Genomic DNA, 17,318 nt, shown 5'->3' on the forward strand with positions numbered 1-17,318 from the left:
AAAAGTTGGCCTAAGCAACATGACTCTTGACCATTTTCATTCCTAAGCCAATCTTTCATAATATTTTAATCAATATAAACTAGTAATTGTAAAAGAAATGGTGCTTTAAAACTTTTCTTTTGTCCGTCAATCTGGTTGACTGTCCCTTTAAATTATAGTTTTGGAGTTGCATGAAATATATTAAATATTCAAAGAAGGACTTTGAAGGGAATGATGAAAAAGTAAAACATTTACCAGGGTTGTCATCTCATGAAATGCTGATGTTTTTGTTCCAGTACCTATCACCTTATCTACCATCATCACTTGTTTTAAGTCAATTTAGAACATTTTCTTTGACACTCATATGGTAAAGACTGAATTTGTCAGTAATGTTCCTGGCGTATGAATTTGGGGTATCGCAGTCAACAGTTTCCCGAATGTTTAAGTGTGATAGATGTGATTTATTACAAATGTAATCCAATGATATACTGGCCACAACGTGAAACAGTTCAAAAGACAATACCTATGCAGTTTAGGAAGAATGTGGGGCGTAAAGTTGTCTCGATCATTGACTGTTTTGAGATTTTCATAGACAAACCATCCAACTTGGAAGCTGCTTATAAACATCCCCATACTGTAAAATTTCTAATAGGAATAACACCGCAGGGAACAGTGTCCTTTATTTCTCCATTTCTAAAGCCATGGTTGGAAGAACCAGCGACAAGTTTATTACAGAACACTGCGGCTACCTCAACAATATGCTCCCTGGTTACCTCATTCTACCGGACAGAGGTTTCAACATAAATGCCAGTGTTGGCTCACTTGCAGTGAGCGTCAATATACCTGCATTTACTATAGGTAGAAATCAGCTAACGGCTGCTGACCTTGAATCAACACGGAAGTTGGCAAATGTAAGGGTTCATGTGGAGAGAGTAATTGGAACGGTATGTCAAAAATACACTTTCTTAAAAATGAAACAGTACCAATTAGATCTTAAATGGTTAAAGATAAAAACAACTACACTATGATCGACAAAATTGCTCAGGTTTGTTGTGCTTTAATGAATTTAAATGAATCAATTGTTGACTAAACTGAAGTAATAGATTTCGTTTTGTAGAAAAATCAACACTATGCATTTGCTAAGTTCTCATTTATTTGCAATGGTGTTTGTGTTGTATGTGGTAATTTCTTGCATTAAAATAAACCTACTTACTGAATTTTATTTTAGATAGAATCAGTGGACATTTTTACCCTTTCAAGCTCATGAAGGCGACCATTTTTATAAAAGATGAGTAAATAGGACTCGTTAAAAATGCAGAAAATTACGAAAGGCTTGATTAATACAGCCATGCAGAAGTTTGAAGTGAAAATATTAGCTTGTATGGTTTGTGTCCTGCATGTATTTGAAGTGACAGTTTTTGCCAATACAATGTGTCCTGCATGTATTTGCAGTGAAAATATTGGCTTGTATGGTTCGTGTCCTGCATGTATTTGCAGGGACCGTTTTTGCCAATACAATAGGTCCAGCATGTATTTGCAGTGAAAATATTGGCTTGTATAGTTTGTGTCCTGCATGTATTTGCATTGACCGTTTTTGCCAATATAAGGTGTCCTGCATGTATTTGCAGTGAAAATATTGGCTTGTATGGTTTGGGTCCTGCATGTATTTGCAGGGACCGTTTTTACATATGAATCCTGAATATATTTCTGCATTTTTTCAACTTACTTCTTTCGATTATCTTTAAGGTCACGCAGGGAAGCCAAGGATGGTGTCTGCTGCTAAGCAGAAGAGAAAATCAAAGGAGAATGCATTGATTGACAAAATGGTGGCGGCTGTCTTAGAGGCCCTGAGTACAAGAGGGGTTACAAGCAATGTTCTATAGGGTGCGGCAGACACTGCTGCAGCGCCAGTGACTGCAAACCCAACTCTGCAAAATCCCAGGAGTCCAGTGCCAGTTCCTACCGCTCACAATCAAAATGTTGTTCCAACAATCTTGCTGTGTTTTGCAGACGTTTCAACAGCTTGTACTGATTCGGAACAGTTGCTAGTTACCTTGCCTGCCACATCCGCATTGCCCACAAACAGCACATTTGCAGAAGGAACAGGCATTGGGACAAAAGAAATCAGGGAGGCGTTTCTGGGGAATGAAAATTTGACCCTGCATACCACAGGTATCCTTCCAGCAAAAGACGTGTCCACTTTTTCCAGTATTATGTCCCTTGGAGCCTTGGTTCCAACGCAACTGAAACAAGCCATCTGGAACGACAATTTCGGTGATATGTCTGAACTATTGTCAAAAAATGAAGGTCAAGAACTGGCCTTGCAAAGGAAAAATTGCACTTATGCAGTTAAAGTCTCATATCTAGAGGCTAGAGGTTTCAATATTGCAAAAGCCATGTCCAACCTTAAAGTTTTGGGACAGACACACACATACAATGACAGACAGGCCAAAAACAATATACCCCTGATCATTCCGGGGGCAAAACATAATTATTAAGTAGATTTTCACATTTATTGTTTTATAATGATATTGTTTGTGATTTTCGATTTAATTTTCATGTGTGTATTATATTGTGGGTTTTTTTACAATAAGTATGCATATTTGTGTTGCATCAAGTAGAATGATATTTGAAAAACATTTTATTTTATTTTAACAGTCGTGATATTTTAATCAATATAAACTAATAATTGTAAAAAAATACGGTATTTTAAAACATTTCTTTTTTTCATCTATCGGGTTGACGGTCCCTTTAAATTATAGTTTTGGACTGACATGAAATATATTAACTATTCAGAAAAGGACTTTGAAGGGAATGATGAAAAAGTAAAACATTTGACAGGGTTGTCATCTAATGAAATGCTGATGTTTTTATTCCAGTACCTGTCACCTTTTCTACCATCATCAGTAATGTTCCTGGCGTATGAATTATGGGTATCGTAGTCAACAGTTTCCCGCATTTTTTAAAATGTGATAGATGTGATTTATTACAAACGTAATACAATGATATACTGGCCACAACGCGAAACAGTTCAAAAGACAATGCATATGCAGTTCAGGAAGAATTTTGGGCGTAAAGTTGTCATTGATTGTTTTGAGATTTTCATAGAAAAACCATCAAACTTGGAAGCTGCTTATAAACATCACCAAACTGTAAAATTTCTAATAGGAATAACACCGCAGGGAACAGTGTCCTTTATTTCTCCATTTCTAAAGCGATGGGTGGAAGAACCAGCAACAGGTTTATTACAGAACACTGCGGCTACCTCAACAATATTGCCTGAGGGGGGTTGTTTTTAGGGTCAAAAGAAGACAAACGCCAGCTGAACATTAGTCAGTGGATTTATGCATTTACCACCTTTATGGATGTTTACATCCTAAAGGATATGTCTGGCTTTCTGGTCTATTTAAATCTTGTTTGAGATTTGGACAGGGTTCATGGGGTGGCTGCGTTCAATTTCTATGACAGAAATTTTAGAGCACACCGTAGACAAATGAACATGCCATGGGGCAGGCTGCACCAAGAGCTTTGGCTAAGAGCCACCATCGGTTCAGGCCAGTCAGAGAGCTCAGAAGGTTTGTTTTAAATACAATAAGCCAGCTGGCTGTTTGGAGCAAAATTGTAAGTATTTGCATGCCTGCAAAAATTGCAAGAAAAATCATCCCGAATATAGATGCTTTTTAGAGAAGAACTCTGCTTCAGTTCCCGCCCCATCAACCTTGTCCAGCCTAGGCACAACTAGTGCTGGAGCGAAGACTGACATTTTGTGTTCTCACACCAGTAAAAAGTAATGTTCTTGAAATGTACCAATATTTGACCTAGATATGTTTTAAATACAACAAGCCAGCTGGCTGTTCTGAGCAAAAGTGTAGGTATTTGCATGCCTGCAAAAAAATCAAGAACAAGAGCTGTCACCATAGGATGACTTATGCCCCCAATAAACGCTTGGTAGAAGTTATGAGCTTTTTTCGAATTCTTAACGCAGATTTCGAACCTAAACGCAGACCCTAAGTTCAAGGTCAAGGTCACAGGGATCAAAATTTGTGTGCGTATCAAAAGGCCTTGTCCATATACACATGCATGCCAAATATGAAATTGCTATCTGAAGCGACATAGAAGTTATGAGCATTTTTTGAAATCTAAACGCAAAGTGTGACGGACAGACGAACTGACAGTCTGATCACTATATGCCTTCCTTAGGGGTCATAAAAATGTCTTAGAATATCAAAATAAATCAGAAAGTTACATAAACTAGAGAGCGGACACCATGCTAAATCCTTGAAATGCACTAAGTGACCCTGTGACCTAGTTTTTGACCTGGCATGACCCATATTCGAACATGACCTAGATATTGTCTTGAAACAACTTCTGACCAAGTTTAGTAAAGATCAGATGAAAACTACTTCAATTAGAGAGCGGACACCATGCTAAATCCTTGAAATGCACTAAGTGACCCAGTGACCTAGTTTTTGACCCAGCATGACCCATATTCGAACTTGACATAGATATTGTCTAGATACAACTTCTGACCAAGTTTGGTAAAGATCGGATGAAAACTATTTGAATTAGAGAGCGACATGAAAAGTGTGACAGACAGACTGACTGACTGACAAACGGACTTACAGACGGACAGTGCGAAAACTATATACCCCCTTTTTCTTCGAAAGAGGGCATAAAATTCATCCCGAATATAGATGCTTTTTAAAGAACTCTGCTTCAGTTCCAGCCCCATCAATCTTGTCCAGCCAAGGCATAACTGGTGCTGGAGCAAAGACAGACAATATTCGTTGGGCACCAGTAAAAAGAAATGTTCTTTAAATGTACTTGTCAGATTACCCTAAAAAGGCGTCATCTCTTGTCAATGGTTTTCAGGATGGTTTGGATATCCATAAAAATAAAGGAGAGGCCAAAATGGCTGTTGTTGACTGGCTGGTAGATCTACAAAATGAATTACAAAGTGACGAATCGGCAGTTTCACTTGTTACATCTGGCGACGTAGATGCCGTGTACATGCATCTTTTTGCTATCAGTAAATACTGGCATTGAAGTACTGAAATTCTCAAACAAGGTTTTTGTCACACTGCAGAAACCCAGACCCAAATATGACATCTACAACATCAGAGGGATTATTGAGATCTTGAAATCCAGAATTCAGGACGCTTCTGTTGGCTTGAAAGTGGCTCTTTGCCTGTGTTTGGATGGAAATGATTTCATTCCGATGTGTAACCAGGTGTCCCATGATAGCATCTTAAAAGTTTTTATTCATAATCAACAATACAGAGATAATCTGTGTCAAATGAGTGGAGCAAAAGTGCGGATAAATAAAGACATGATTGTAGATTTGTTCAGATTTCTGTTCTGCCCCAAAAAGCACCAAGGGTCAAGCATTACATTTGATGAAGTCAGAGCCTTATCAATTTCAAAGACAGTTGACAAGTCAGAGAAAAGTGGATACAGAACTTGCAAACCTTATACGGCTCCTGATAGAGTACCTAGGAACTGTTGGTGACCATGATTCCCCTCTTCCATGTTTCTTGAATGGCTCATGCTTAAGAAAAAAATAGCTGTGGAGAAAGCGAGTATGATTTTGGACCACATGTTCGTTTCAATGGATTAAGTGAGTTACCAGAACTACCATTGACGACAAAGAGGCAAAAATCTATGACCTGATTGAACCATGGTAAAGCAGTTTTTTAAAGGAGCAAAAAACATTTTTACAAATGTGCATTTGAGTGATCAGAGATTATCTGTTATGTTTGCAATACTAAAAGATTTGGTGTCCGTTTTGCAAAAAATAATTGGTAACCAGTATGAGAGAATCCTGTTTGCAACAATTTGCATTGTCGCAGAGGCGTCAACATCTCAAGTGCCGGAATCACAATCAACTCCCTCATCGACTACGGAATCTATGTTAACAGACCACAAATATCACCGAAATTTTGGCTATTGCTATAAGGTATACTGATAGGTTATATTTATCCACATATCTGTACAACAAACTACATGCATATAAGTGAATACATGCGTATTTTTTGTGATGAAATATCTGTGTATTTTATGTGTATATTTTATTTGTATTATAAAAACAAAAATAAAATTGTAAAAAATAAAATAAACAAGAATGTGTTTGTCAGCAACACAATTCCCCCTTCTACGCCGCTTTGAAGCCATATATTTGACCTTTGACCTTGAATGATGACCTTGACCTTTCACCACTCAAAATGTGCAGAACCCTGAGATACACATGCATGCTAAATATCAAGTTGTTATCTTCAATATTGCAAAAGTTATGGGCAATGTTAAAGTTTTCGGACAGACAGACAGACAGACTGACTTACGGTCTGACTGACGGAGAGTTCAAAAACTAACTAAATATGTGGGACACAATCAGCATTAACTTTAAAGAGCAGGGCTACAACTTTACCACTGAACAAATCTCAGGATGCTGTTAATCATAACTCAGAGCATAAAAAGTACAAAAGACAACAACAAGTCGGGAAGTAGCCGAAAAAACTTCCGAGTATAAAAGTGAAATGGATGAGTTGTTTGAGAAAGATCCTACTATTGAACCAGAAGCAGTCCGGTCATCTGGAACAGTTGCAGCAACGATCTGCATATGTAGATGATGAGGATGGAGAAGTTGGCACATAATCATCATCCAGTACAAGTACAAAACAGCCTGCAAAGAAAAAGGCGCTCCAAATCTGCTGAACTAGTCACGCTATTTAAGTCATTTCTGCATGAACAGAAAGAAAGAGACAAGAGCACCACATAACGGGTGCCACGCTCGGCTGCGAAAGCTTGTCAGAAATTTTGATCATATTTTTTTTTAGAGGTCACCGTGACCTTGACCTTTGACCTAGTGACGCAAAATGGGTGTGGCGTGTAGAACTCGTCAAGGTGCATCTACATATGAAGTTTCAAAGTTGTAGAAGGAAGCACTTTGATTTTAGACGGCGAGAAGGCTATGACAATACCTCGGGTTTTCTCCGAAAACAGCCTCGCTAATAAGGAAGAAAAAGAACGGTGCAAACAGATGCACAGTGAGCGCTTACATGTAATGAACAGCTTACTTGCAGCAATTTCGACCCACAACAGAGTGAACAATCAAGCAAATCAACCTCCTTCCAGATCCTGGCCCAGGAATGAATGGGATCCAACATTGCCATAACTTAAGGGATGTCACATAATCACAACAATCAGAAACAGTCATTACTTTATGCTGCCTGTACTGTCTGCAAACTTCATATATTTTATAGTGCTAAGATACTTTAATATGTAGTTAAAAACACGTTTCCATTTAATTTGTTAAATTCGATAAATCAATGATGATAAATATTTTCCAATAATATGGCAGTAAGAGGACCTTGTTTTATTAAAACAAATTGCCTATTGGATGGGAAACCTATCTTTTCCCTATCACTGAAGTTGCTGTAATCTATGTTATTCTTTAAATTGCATTACAATTAAAGTGTACATTTGTAATTGCTGATACATCAAATTTTACTTATTTTTTTTAAACTATTTTTTTCTAAACCTTAATGATAGATACTATAGGTATCCCACTGTTCTGAAACAAATATTATGTTTATTTCCTGCAGAATTTCAGCAAAAAATAATGGCAAGCTATTAATGATATATATCCCACTGATAATTTTCAAGACATCACTGCAAATCATAAAATAAACCTGTGTAATTTAGATTTTACAGGATTCATATGTTTTAATTATTTTTCACCTGTTATTCAGAATGTGGGATTCGTATGTAACAAAGACGTAACATTGTCTAGCGCTTTGCCGACTGTGGACATCTTTTAACGTGCCACCAGTGCGCTGACAGAGTTAACATATGCCCTCTCTGTAGAGCAAAAATCAAGCAGAAAATATTAAGGTGTTTTTATCTTAGGACAATCACATTATTAAGATTTTTAGGCATTAACCAAGTTATATCTTATAACATATCTACCGGGTATGTCAAAGGCAGTGATGTCGTTCATCTTGGTGATGTTCACTTTCATGATGTTCGTTTCTGTATTGTTGACCAAAAATATAGTGGTTTATAACCACTTCCTGTGACAAAATGGCAGACAGCAGTCCAGAAATTGTAGAGATTTTCTCACATCGCAGTTGTATGGCTTTGTTGGAAAGATTTTCAGCGGAAAGAGTTGACGGAAAAGTAATTATAAACATGTCTGACAATGATATGATAAATTTGGGCGTCGCTTTCATAGGTGATCGAATACGGCTTAGGGAGAGTGCAAAGCTATATCAGGTATATTATTCGTACACAAAATATATTGTACTAATAATTATAAATTATTAATGATATAAATTAAGGCACTGTCTAAAACGGGGATTTCTCTATTATTTATTTATTCTTTAATTAATTGCTACATACGGTCGCATATTTCAATATTGAAGTAATACACAGATAAACAATTTCCAAGAAGCTTATAACTGCTGATTGCAAGTGCCCGGATGTACAAGTAAAAATTATCGAACCGCCATCTAATGCCATAGGCTTATCTGTTAAAGGTTGTCACAAAAGATAAATAATGCATGTCAGAAGGCACAAATTGCAACTAAAATGTATGATTTGAATAACATGACACTTGACAGTTTTAGATTATGTTCTTTGAAGGCTTTAAAGGTGTATTTGTTGCACAGAAACCTGTCGGTGAATGGAATGTACGAAGAACTGTCAGCCAGGTAAACAAAAACAACCGTGTTTTTAGACTTTTTCGGTATGCTGATGATTTCTATTGAGCAGTGCTCCAGCTAGCAATAAATAGAGGGGCGCTGCGCCCCTCTAAAATTTGCCCCCTTAAAAAGCGCCCCTCTATTTTTTTGTCAAATGCCCTTTTGGTCTCTAAATTCCTGTTTTCCGGCAGTAGATCTATAAATCGCCAGAAACATCGACATGAATACACAGATAACACCCTTACCGGTACATGACTGCCCAACACATTGTGAACAAACAAGCCCCAAGGGCATGGTTTGTTATCGGATCATTAATTAGCCTTTTGTTGCAGACGATAGTAACATGCTGTGAAAGATTATCTCTGAGGTCACGCTTGGTTAGACACAATCACACTCGAATGAAATCAATCTCAGCACTATTGATTTTTTTAAACTTCTGAATTCTTTGGCTTTGATTTTTTGTTTGCCAAAATAGTGATTTTTTATTCAAAAGACCTATTAAAATTTGAAAATTAATCATCTTTTTTTTTAATGTGAACATGCGGTTCATTTTAAGTCCGAAATTACGGCATTGAAAAACATATTTGTGTTTGGATTTTATTTCTGAACTTTAAAACACTGTCTGTCCTCAATCATGATGAATTTTAACATGAATAGGGGCAGACAGTTGTTATTTCAACAAATAAAGAGCTTGTTTGGATGGAGGATTTATCACTCTGCAAGTAAAATGTAATTTTAATAATGTCATATATTTTCGCGACCTAACAAAACTGTCAACGTTGTTGACATTAGTTGAAATAACGTGTTGTAAAATAAATATATCGATGTTTCATTTTTTATCTCCAGACTGGATGCTACTTCATGGTGACATTGATCATTGTTCAGACTTTAAATTTTTCAATATGGATTATTGTTTTAATTAATATTATTGTGGAAAAACATTGGCTCACAGTTATTCAAAGTAACAAATTAAGTGGTGACAGTCACAACATTTATTTGACCTAGTGAAACCCCTGAATTTATTTCATGTTTTCTTCATTTCTTCTACAAGGCCACTGATGCTTAAACTGGAACCTGAAAGATTAACATGCAGTTCAATGATGATAGGTGATAAAAAAACATCAAAATCCCTCCCCCCCCCCCACACACACACCGGAAAGAACTATGATATCTACATATCTCTAATGCGTGTAGTCGGATGCTAGCCCAAGTCGGTTATGAAATTGGCTACGAAGTTGTGTTTCTTAGCGCCAATGTAGATAGTAATATATTTATTATAATTTTATTACACAAAATGAGGAACAGCATACAATTGGTGAAATCATCCAATGCACTGATGTTTACAATCCATAAGTATATAGTATAAGCAAAGTATATACTTAAGTATATTTATAACCAAATGCCCTATTTTCCAAAATTATGCGGGAAATTTGCCCTTTTTGGGGAAGCTCCCCTATATTTTGAAAAGCTGGCTGCATGCCCTTCTCGAAAAAGTGCACTAAATGCGCATTTAATGCGCATTAAATGCGCTTTTAATGCGCATTAAAGCGCATGTTATTGGCACCGTATTTTTTGCTGAAAAAAATATGGTGCCAATAACATGCGCTTTAAAGCGCATTTAACTAAACAAGTGCATTTTTCTGTTCAAATAATACACTTTTTGAGTGTATAAATGCACTTTTGTGTGTATTTTAAAGTGTACTTTAGTGTTTTTAAGTGAATTAATACGCTTAAGTGTATTTAAGTGTATTAATTCGCTTACCGTTTTTTTTTGTTCCCCAAAAAGTACACTTGAAGCGTATTTTAAGCGTTTTAATTTACTTAGGAAAACATGAAAAAATACACTTAAATACGCTCTTGTGTATTTTTTGAAAAAAATACGCTCTAGTGTATTTTTTGAAAAATTTGGGGAAAAAAATACGCTCTAGTGTATTTTTTTTTTAAATACGCTCTAGTGTATTTTTTGAAGAAAAAAAAACGCTCAAGTGTATTCTTAGTGTATAAAGTGCACTTAAGTGTATCTTTGAAAATGTCTATTAAAAAAACATTCATTTGGATATGAAAAGTGGCCGGTTTAAATATGATCTGAGAGAACAACAGCAAATAAACTTTGAAATAAACACATTTATTCACATAAATCATTTTAAAATAAACAAGTAGTTAAGGCCATTCTATGGGTGCTTAAAAGCTTTTCTGCTTTCCTCTGCAACTGCTTCCCCCTGTCCCTATACTTTTTGGTTTACATTGTTCCATACAAAGAATGCATTGAAAAAAAACATGTCAATATACAATTTTTTCAAACAATATCACAATAAATAACAATTGCAAATAAAATATGTTGAAAGACAAAGACATACATGTAGGCTTACCAAATTGTCAAATAGCAAAATAGTTTTTTTTTAATCTTTCTCAATCCTCACATGGTTTTTAATATTGTTAAAGATTTTTTCTTGCCAAACTTGTAATGTGGCGCACAAATTATGTAAGTTTTTCGAGTTTATATGAAAAAACCTAAAATGACATCAAAGATAATTCGTTCTTATTATTAAATATATAAGCACTATGGACATGAAAGCACATTTGAGATCTACATAACTTTCCAAACTTGGAAATATATACAACCATTTACAACTATTTACTCACAAGTTATCTCAGTTTTAACTATAAAGGGGACATATCAACAGCTAGAACAGTATTTTATAGTCTGAAACAGATTTATTTATTAAAAATAACGTTATAAATAATTTCTAAACACAAACACTTTCAGAGGGTAAGAGAGACATTCGGAGGCCGTGGGAAAATCTTAGGAGTGACACAAATTCAAATAAACTTGTAATGTGGCGCAAAAATTATGTAAGTTTCTTGAGTTTATATATCTAAAAAAAATACATTAAAGATAATTCATTCTAATTATTAAATTTATAAGCATATGGACAATGAAACGCATACTCGCTAGGTTTTGGCAAACAATAACCTGCTCAGTAAGTTTTTGTGGGTTTTTGGCAAGGTGGTTTCCTGTGGGTTTAAACACTTTTTTGTATTAAAGTATGTTAAAGTCTTTTACAATTTTGTGCTGATATGTTTCAGTAAAAAAAGTAATAGCCCCATGCAGTTTTAAGGGAAAAAAACACAATGTGCAGGAAAATCATCTTTATAACACAAACAAATATGAACATAAGAATTGTACACTTCATTATAAAATGAGGCATTTGTGGAAGAATGTATGGAAAAAACGATTAACCGCAGTGTTCCGCAGTGGGTCAATATATTTAGATCGCAGCTGCTGCAGAGAACTAGGTCACAGCTGTTGGGGGTACCTGAACCGCAGTGGCCGGAGGAACCTGGACTTCAGCATTTGGAGAGACCTTGACCGAATATGGTGGTGGGACCAGTAGTCCAGTACAGCAGCCATTTGAGAACACGACCGCAACCGCCAGGGGGACCTGGATGGCAGCCAGTGCCTAGACCTGATCTTGGCAGCTGGAGGGACCTGGAAAGCAGCAGGCGAGACCGGAAAAGCAGGGGCTGGAGTGACATCTACCACTGATGTTGCTTGTGTCCTTCTCTTCTTAAGGATCTTGAATGCGTATTGATCTGCAAAAGATAAACATGATATCACACACTATCAAAAGGGCGAGGCATTCTTCATACTTGTTAAATTGTAAGGTTTTTGTTTCACTTAACTATGAAATATTGCTGTAATGGTAATCTTGTTGCGATTATAATTAGAAATTTAAATCAATGCAAGTTTGTTTGCTTGTTGTTTTTGTTTGTTTATTTTTGCAATTTTTTAATCCTGTGATCACATGTGACTAAACTCTTATCATCAAAGAAATAGCGTTTTGTAGACAATACAGTTTGAAAATGAACTAAGATGCGTGGTCTAATTTGGCTGTCTGGACTGGCTGGAAGTGTGATGCATTTTAAATGCAATAACCTGTATAGTTTTACCTCTCAACAAATCCAGCTTTTCTTAGTCAAGCACAGCCCACTCTCCTGCTTCACTCTAGTTGGCCAACTCTTGAAGGGTAAAAACCTGGTGTTAAAGTCCATACATCAGTCAGTATCCCCCTGTTTCTTCCTTTTTTAGCAGGTGATAATGCACATTCTTTCCTTGGGGCAAGAGTTTTACCTTTAAAATCAAAATATAAAAGTTCTCATTGAAATATGAGGGAAAGAAGTCCATTCAGTAATGACCAGACTTAGCTATAAATAAAGTTTAAGATGACAATAACCATAAAACACAGCCATAATAATTCACTGTACACAACATTAACACTTTTTAATTTGTATATTTATCTATTTTTGCTTCAATTGGTGTTAGTTTTCCTTAAAATTACAGTGCATTTACTTATCCTTATACCAGAGACAATACATAAACATGATAATGATCATAATTAATTCAATGAACTTAATTAAAAAAGGGATGCAGAAATAAAAATACAAACCTGTTACAACTGTTCTTCAGTATCCAGCCACTTTGAACCTCCTTTGATTTACTACATTGTAGTAAATACACTTTGTTTTCATCACACAATACTTCATGCTGACAGTATTTCAAGACATTTGACACTACAAGTACAATTTAAAATCTTAATTTGCTAAATCATGTCTAAAAATGTAGCTCATTATCAGTTGCTGACACCTGCTTGTTTAAACAAATTTACTTCCTGTGCCCTAAACCAATCAAAAGTGGCTTGTTTTCAAAACAAAAACTATCAACCAATCAAAAGTATGCAGATGATATGCACCCCTTTGTTAGGCATTGCTGCATCACTGATAAGAGATTAGTGTTTATGATGCATATTTGATTTAATTGGGGGAGAGCTGATCTTTTATCTGTTGTGTCAGCTTGAGATATATCTACTGATAAAGGCAAATTTCAACACCAAAATATTTATGGAATAATACACATCACTGATAAGTTATCAGTGATGTGTATTATTCCATAAATATTTTGGTAACAGTGATAACAATTCTTCTCTTTGTGACCTTAAATTGAATATCATTACTGAGAAATGACAATCTGTTTATTGTTTATGAAATCACAAATTACAATACATGCACATAACCCTTAGCATATTATATTTATTTGTGAATATTTCAATTTGACATACTGAAAGGTGTTAGAAAATTATAATTCTATTATAAATATTATTTTAATTGCCTTTAAAAAATGTGTTTAGTAGACAATGTGGTAGATATTAATTTTATTTGGGTTAAATATCAGTATAAGAAAATTGAGAAAATATAATTTAAATATTAAAAATATTGAAAGTGTCAAAAATATTATGTGGGCTTGCCAGAAGCCCACATAATATTTTTGACACGTTCAATATTTTTAATAAGTGACCCACAGCCTGATTTAGTTGAACTTGTGCTTTTTAAAGCTGTTAAGCATTGTTGTTAAAAAATTTATTATGAATAGTATTATTTTCTTGATGTTTTCAAATAATCAATAAACATTTGATAATGTCATACATAACACTTGTATTTGTGTTGTTTTTGTAAATACTACCAAATTTTTACTACTAATATATAATGTATGAAAAGTATAAAATATGTTCAGACCCAGAAAAGATACACTTATTAATACACTTAAATACGCTTAAATTGAAAAGACACACTGTCTTGGAAAAGATATAGTTAAAAATACACTTCCATTGAAAAGACGCACTCAATCATATAAAAGTACAGAAAAAATACACTTGGCAATTCAAAAGATTATGAAAAAACGCGCTCTAATTTCGAAAAATACACTTTAATGCACTTAAGTGTACTTTTAAAACGAAAGACGCAGAAAAAATACACTTTTTTGGAGAAAGCGCAGAATAAATGCACTTCTTAAAGTGTATTTTGTTAAAAAGCGTATTTTATTTCGAGAAGGGTGGAGCACTGTTGAGTATTTAGACCTTGGTTGATACATAATATTGATATATGATAACTATTTGCTGTTAAGTGTGAATGCTTACATCTGATCCAGTCAACCCATACAGTATGATGATACTGGTTGTAAACAGTAGTTGGCACTGGAAACATTTGTTTTTTGTCACGCTTTGCAGCATTTCTGTGCTTGATTATTTCCTGCTATGAAGTAAATGAGTTCATAAGAATTAAAGCTATTAAAAACTCTGCAACTTGCTTATTCGGCTTTATTGGTGTGTTATTTGTTGTTGTTGTTTTTTTAAATTATGTCTGTGGTATAAATATATTTTGCTCTTTTACAGAGCATTTTGCGCATGGGAACAGAATCTGCCAGTGAACGAGCAAGCTGAACAGGCTGAGCAACGTCTTCTTCAAGAGTACAAGTACAAGCTTTTGGTGGAAGACGATGTTATACCAGACCCATTCTCACTTCCCACAGGTTTGCAAGGAGAGAAGACAGCTATACACAAGTAGCCATCCGTGTACCTAGTAGACATTGCTAAGTACCTGAACAATGAAACACAGAAAGAAAGATTTTTTATCGGCTTCTTAATGAGTACAAGGAAGGAAAAGCCTATCGTTACTTCCATAACAAATGGGTGCAGGAAGTGTTTATCACCAGATACGGCCAAACAGTAACAAGTGTATACTTAAAGCAAACATGCCATCCATGTCAATAAACAGTTAATATATGATGTCTTGGTTGTTGTGATAAAGGACAAAGATGATGGAGAGACAAGAGGACAAATAGTGTCTGGATACTGTACCTACACAGCAATCTGACATTGCTGGTGTTTGTTCCGGGTGGAAAATGCTGTGAAGACCGGAGAGACGAAGAAATCTTCAACTAGTATGAAGTCAAGATAGAATGTGCCATCCAGTAAACCTCAAACAAAGGATGCAGTGGCTGTAAGGGATGTTACATGGAAAAAGGGCCATTACAGAAAAAATCCAGCCGAGGTTGAAGACAAGAGGAGGCGAAAACATTCGCTAAAACTGAACTTCAACCCTTTCAACAAGAGACAAACTGAAGAACTAAAAAACATCACAAGATTGAAGAATGACTTGTACAATTTAGTATAAGATGTACCCAACTACTGTTTCACATTAACAAATGAAAAGTGGCACACACAGCTAAGGAAGACCCACAAATGCCTCACTCTATGGGTAAGATTGCAAACAGGCTTGACCTGGAGGCATCAGATCCAAGGGAAGTATTCCTGCAAAGAATATCAATGACCAAAGAACAATGTGGTGTTCTGTCAGAGGCTACTGTCGAACAGTCCAACTCAAAGGCATGATATGCATCGCAAAGGACGGGTAACAGCAAGTTTGTTCCACCGAATCAGCAGCAGAGTTGACACGTTACGTAAAGATAGCTCTGCAGATCCGACAAAGTTAGTTGATGCTATATTTTGTTAAAAAGAAAGCCATCCAACCACTGCCATGAAACACGGTCTGTCTTTAGAACCCCATGCCAAGAAAGCGTACAAGCATGTGATGAGAAAAAATCACAAGAAATTCAAGTCGAAGAATACGGGACTGCTTGTTACCTCTACCAACCCATATATATCTTCAAGTGCAGATTTGGAGATTGAGTGCGGAAAAGGTCTTTGTGAGATTAAGTGCCCAGAGTTCATCATAAAGTATCATGTTCATAGTTTGAATGGTTTCACAATGATGTTCGATTGTATATATATATATGTGTGTGTATATGTATATGTATGCGTTGGGCCACACAGGTGCAGATGCCCATGCAATATATTTGACAAAAGATGCCAAAATCACATGTAACGAACTTAAATTAGCCTATCGTACGGAGGATTACGGGGGGTAGTCGATGTATCACGATTTGGTAACACGAATGTCGTATAGAGATGCAAGACATGCGTTGGGCCACACAGGTGCAGATGCCGATGCAATATATTTGACAAAAGATGCCAATGTCACATGTCACAAACGCTGCATAGCTGCGTTTATTTTGACTAGCTGAACTGTGTGCAATCATTATGCCGACATATTCGTATTTGCTCATGCTTGTAATATCAATTTAAAATAAAGAATATCGTCCAGCAGTGCCTTCGTGTCACTATGATTATTTCCTATGTACATAATTTCCACTCTGTTTTGGCTACTTCGTGTTTTAATTTTGTCATGTAAGAAAATATGAAAACATAGAGGATATTTGTTGGATTCGGTGGATTATCGATTTTAATTCACGAGTGATCATAGAGTGATCATAGAAAATAATATTTTATATGATCACGAGTGAATTAAAATCGATAATCCACCGAACCCAACAAATTTTCTTTTTATTTTATGCTTTATTTCACAGTTTATATACATTGTTAAAGAGTTTTACTAAAGAATTACGTTGGGAAAATGACGTCATTTCGTCAAAAAAATGACGTCATTTAACATAAACAGTGAAAATTATCGATAATTTTCACTGATAATTTTCATTGTTTGAAACAGTGAAATTATCAGTTTTAATTCACTGATATTTCTCTATAAACCACCGGAAAGTATAAAATAAAAATATTTAATTAAGATAAATACGAATATCGAAATACATTAAAGTTTATTTTCGGTATAATGAGTGTCAATATGTAAGAACTTATTTATTGTTACAGAAAACAGTACACAATTCACGTTACGCTAAATAAAGCGTAAAATGCGCAAATAATTGTGTAATTAAGGTACTTGCACAGTGCC

General features: G+C 35.4%; 1 protein-coding gene across 4 annotated transcripts in view; it reads right to left on the reverse strand.

The window, feature by feature from the left end:
• The window catches only part of LOC127842328 (swi5-dependent recombination DNA repair protein 1 homolog), a 144,835-nt gene that overhangs the window by 96,168 nt on the left and 31,349 nt on the right, over nucleotides 1-17,318 (reverse strand). Inside the window, exon 2 of one of the 4 annotated variants that reach the window (XM_052371773.1) lies at nucleotides 6,542-6,658. The exons of the other annotated variants lie outside the window; for them this stretch is intronic. Within the exon in view, the coding sequence (XP_052227733.1) occupies nucleotides 6,542-6,637 (96 nt within the window). The 5' untranslated portion in view covers nucleotides 6,638-6,658. The remainder of the gene's footprint in view (nucleotides 1-6,541; nucleotides 6,659-17,318) is intronic. 4 annotated transcript variants of the gene reach the window in all.

This window comes from Dreissena polymorpha, chromosome 8, assembly GCF_020536995.1.
Source record: "Dreissena polymorpha isolate Duluth1 chromosome 8, UMN_Dpol_1.0, whole genome shotgun sequence".
NCBI classification, from domain to species: Eukaryota; Metazoa; Mollusca; class Bivalvia; order Myida; family Dreissenidae; genus Dreissena; species Dreissena polymorpha.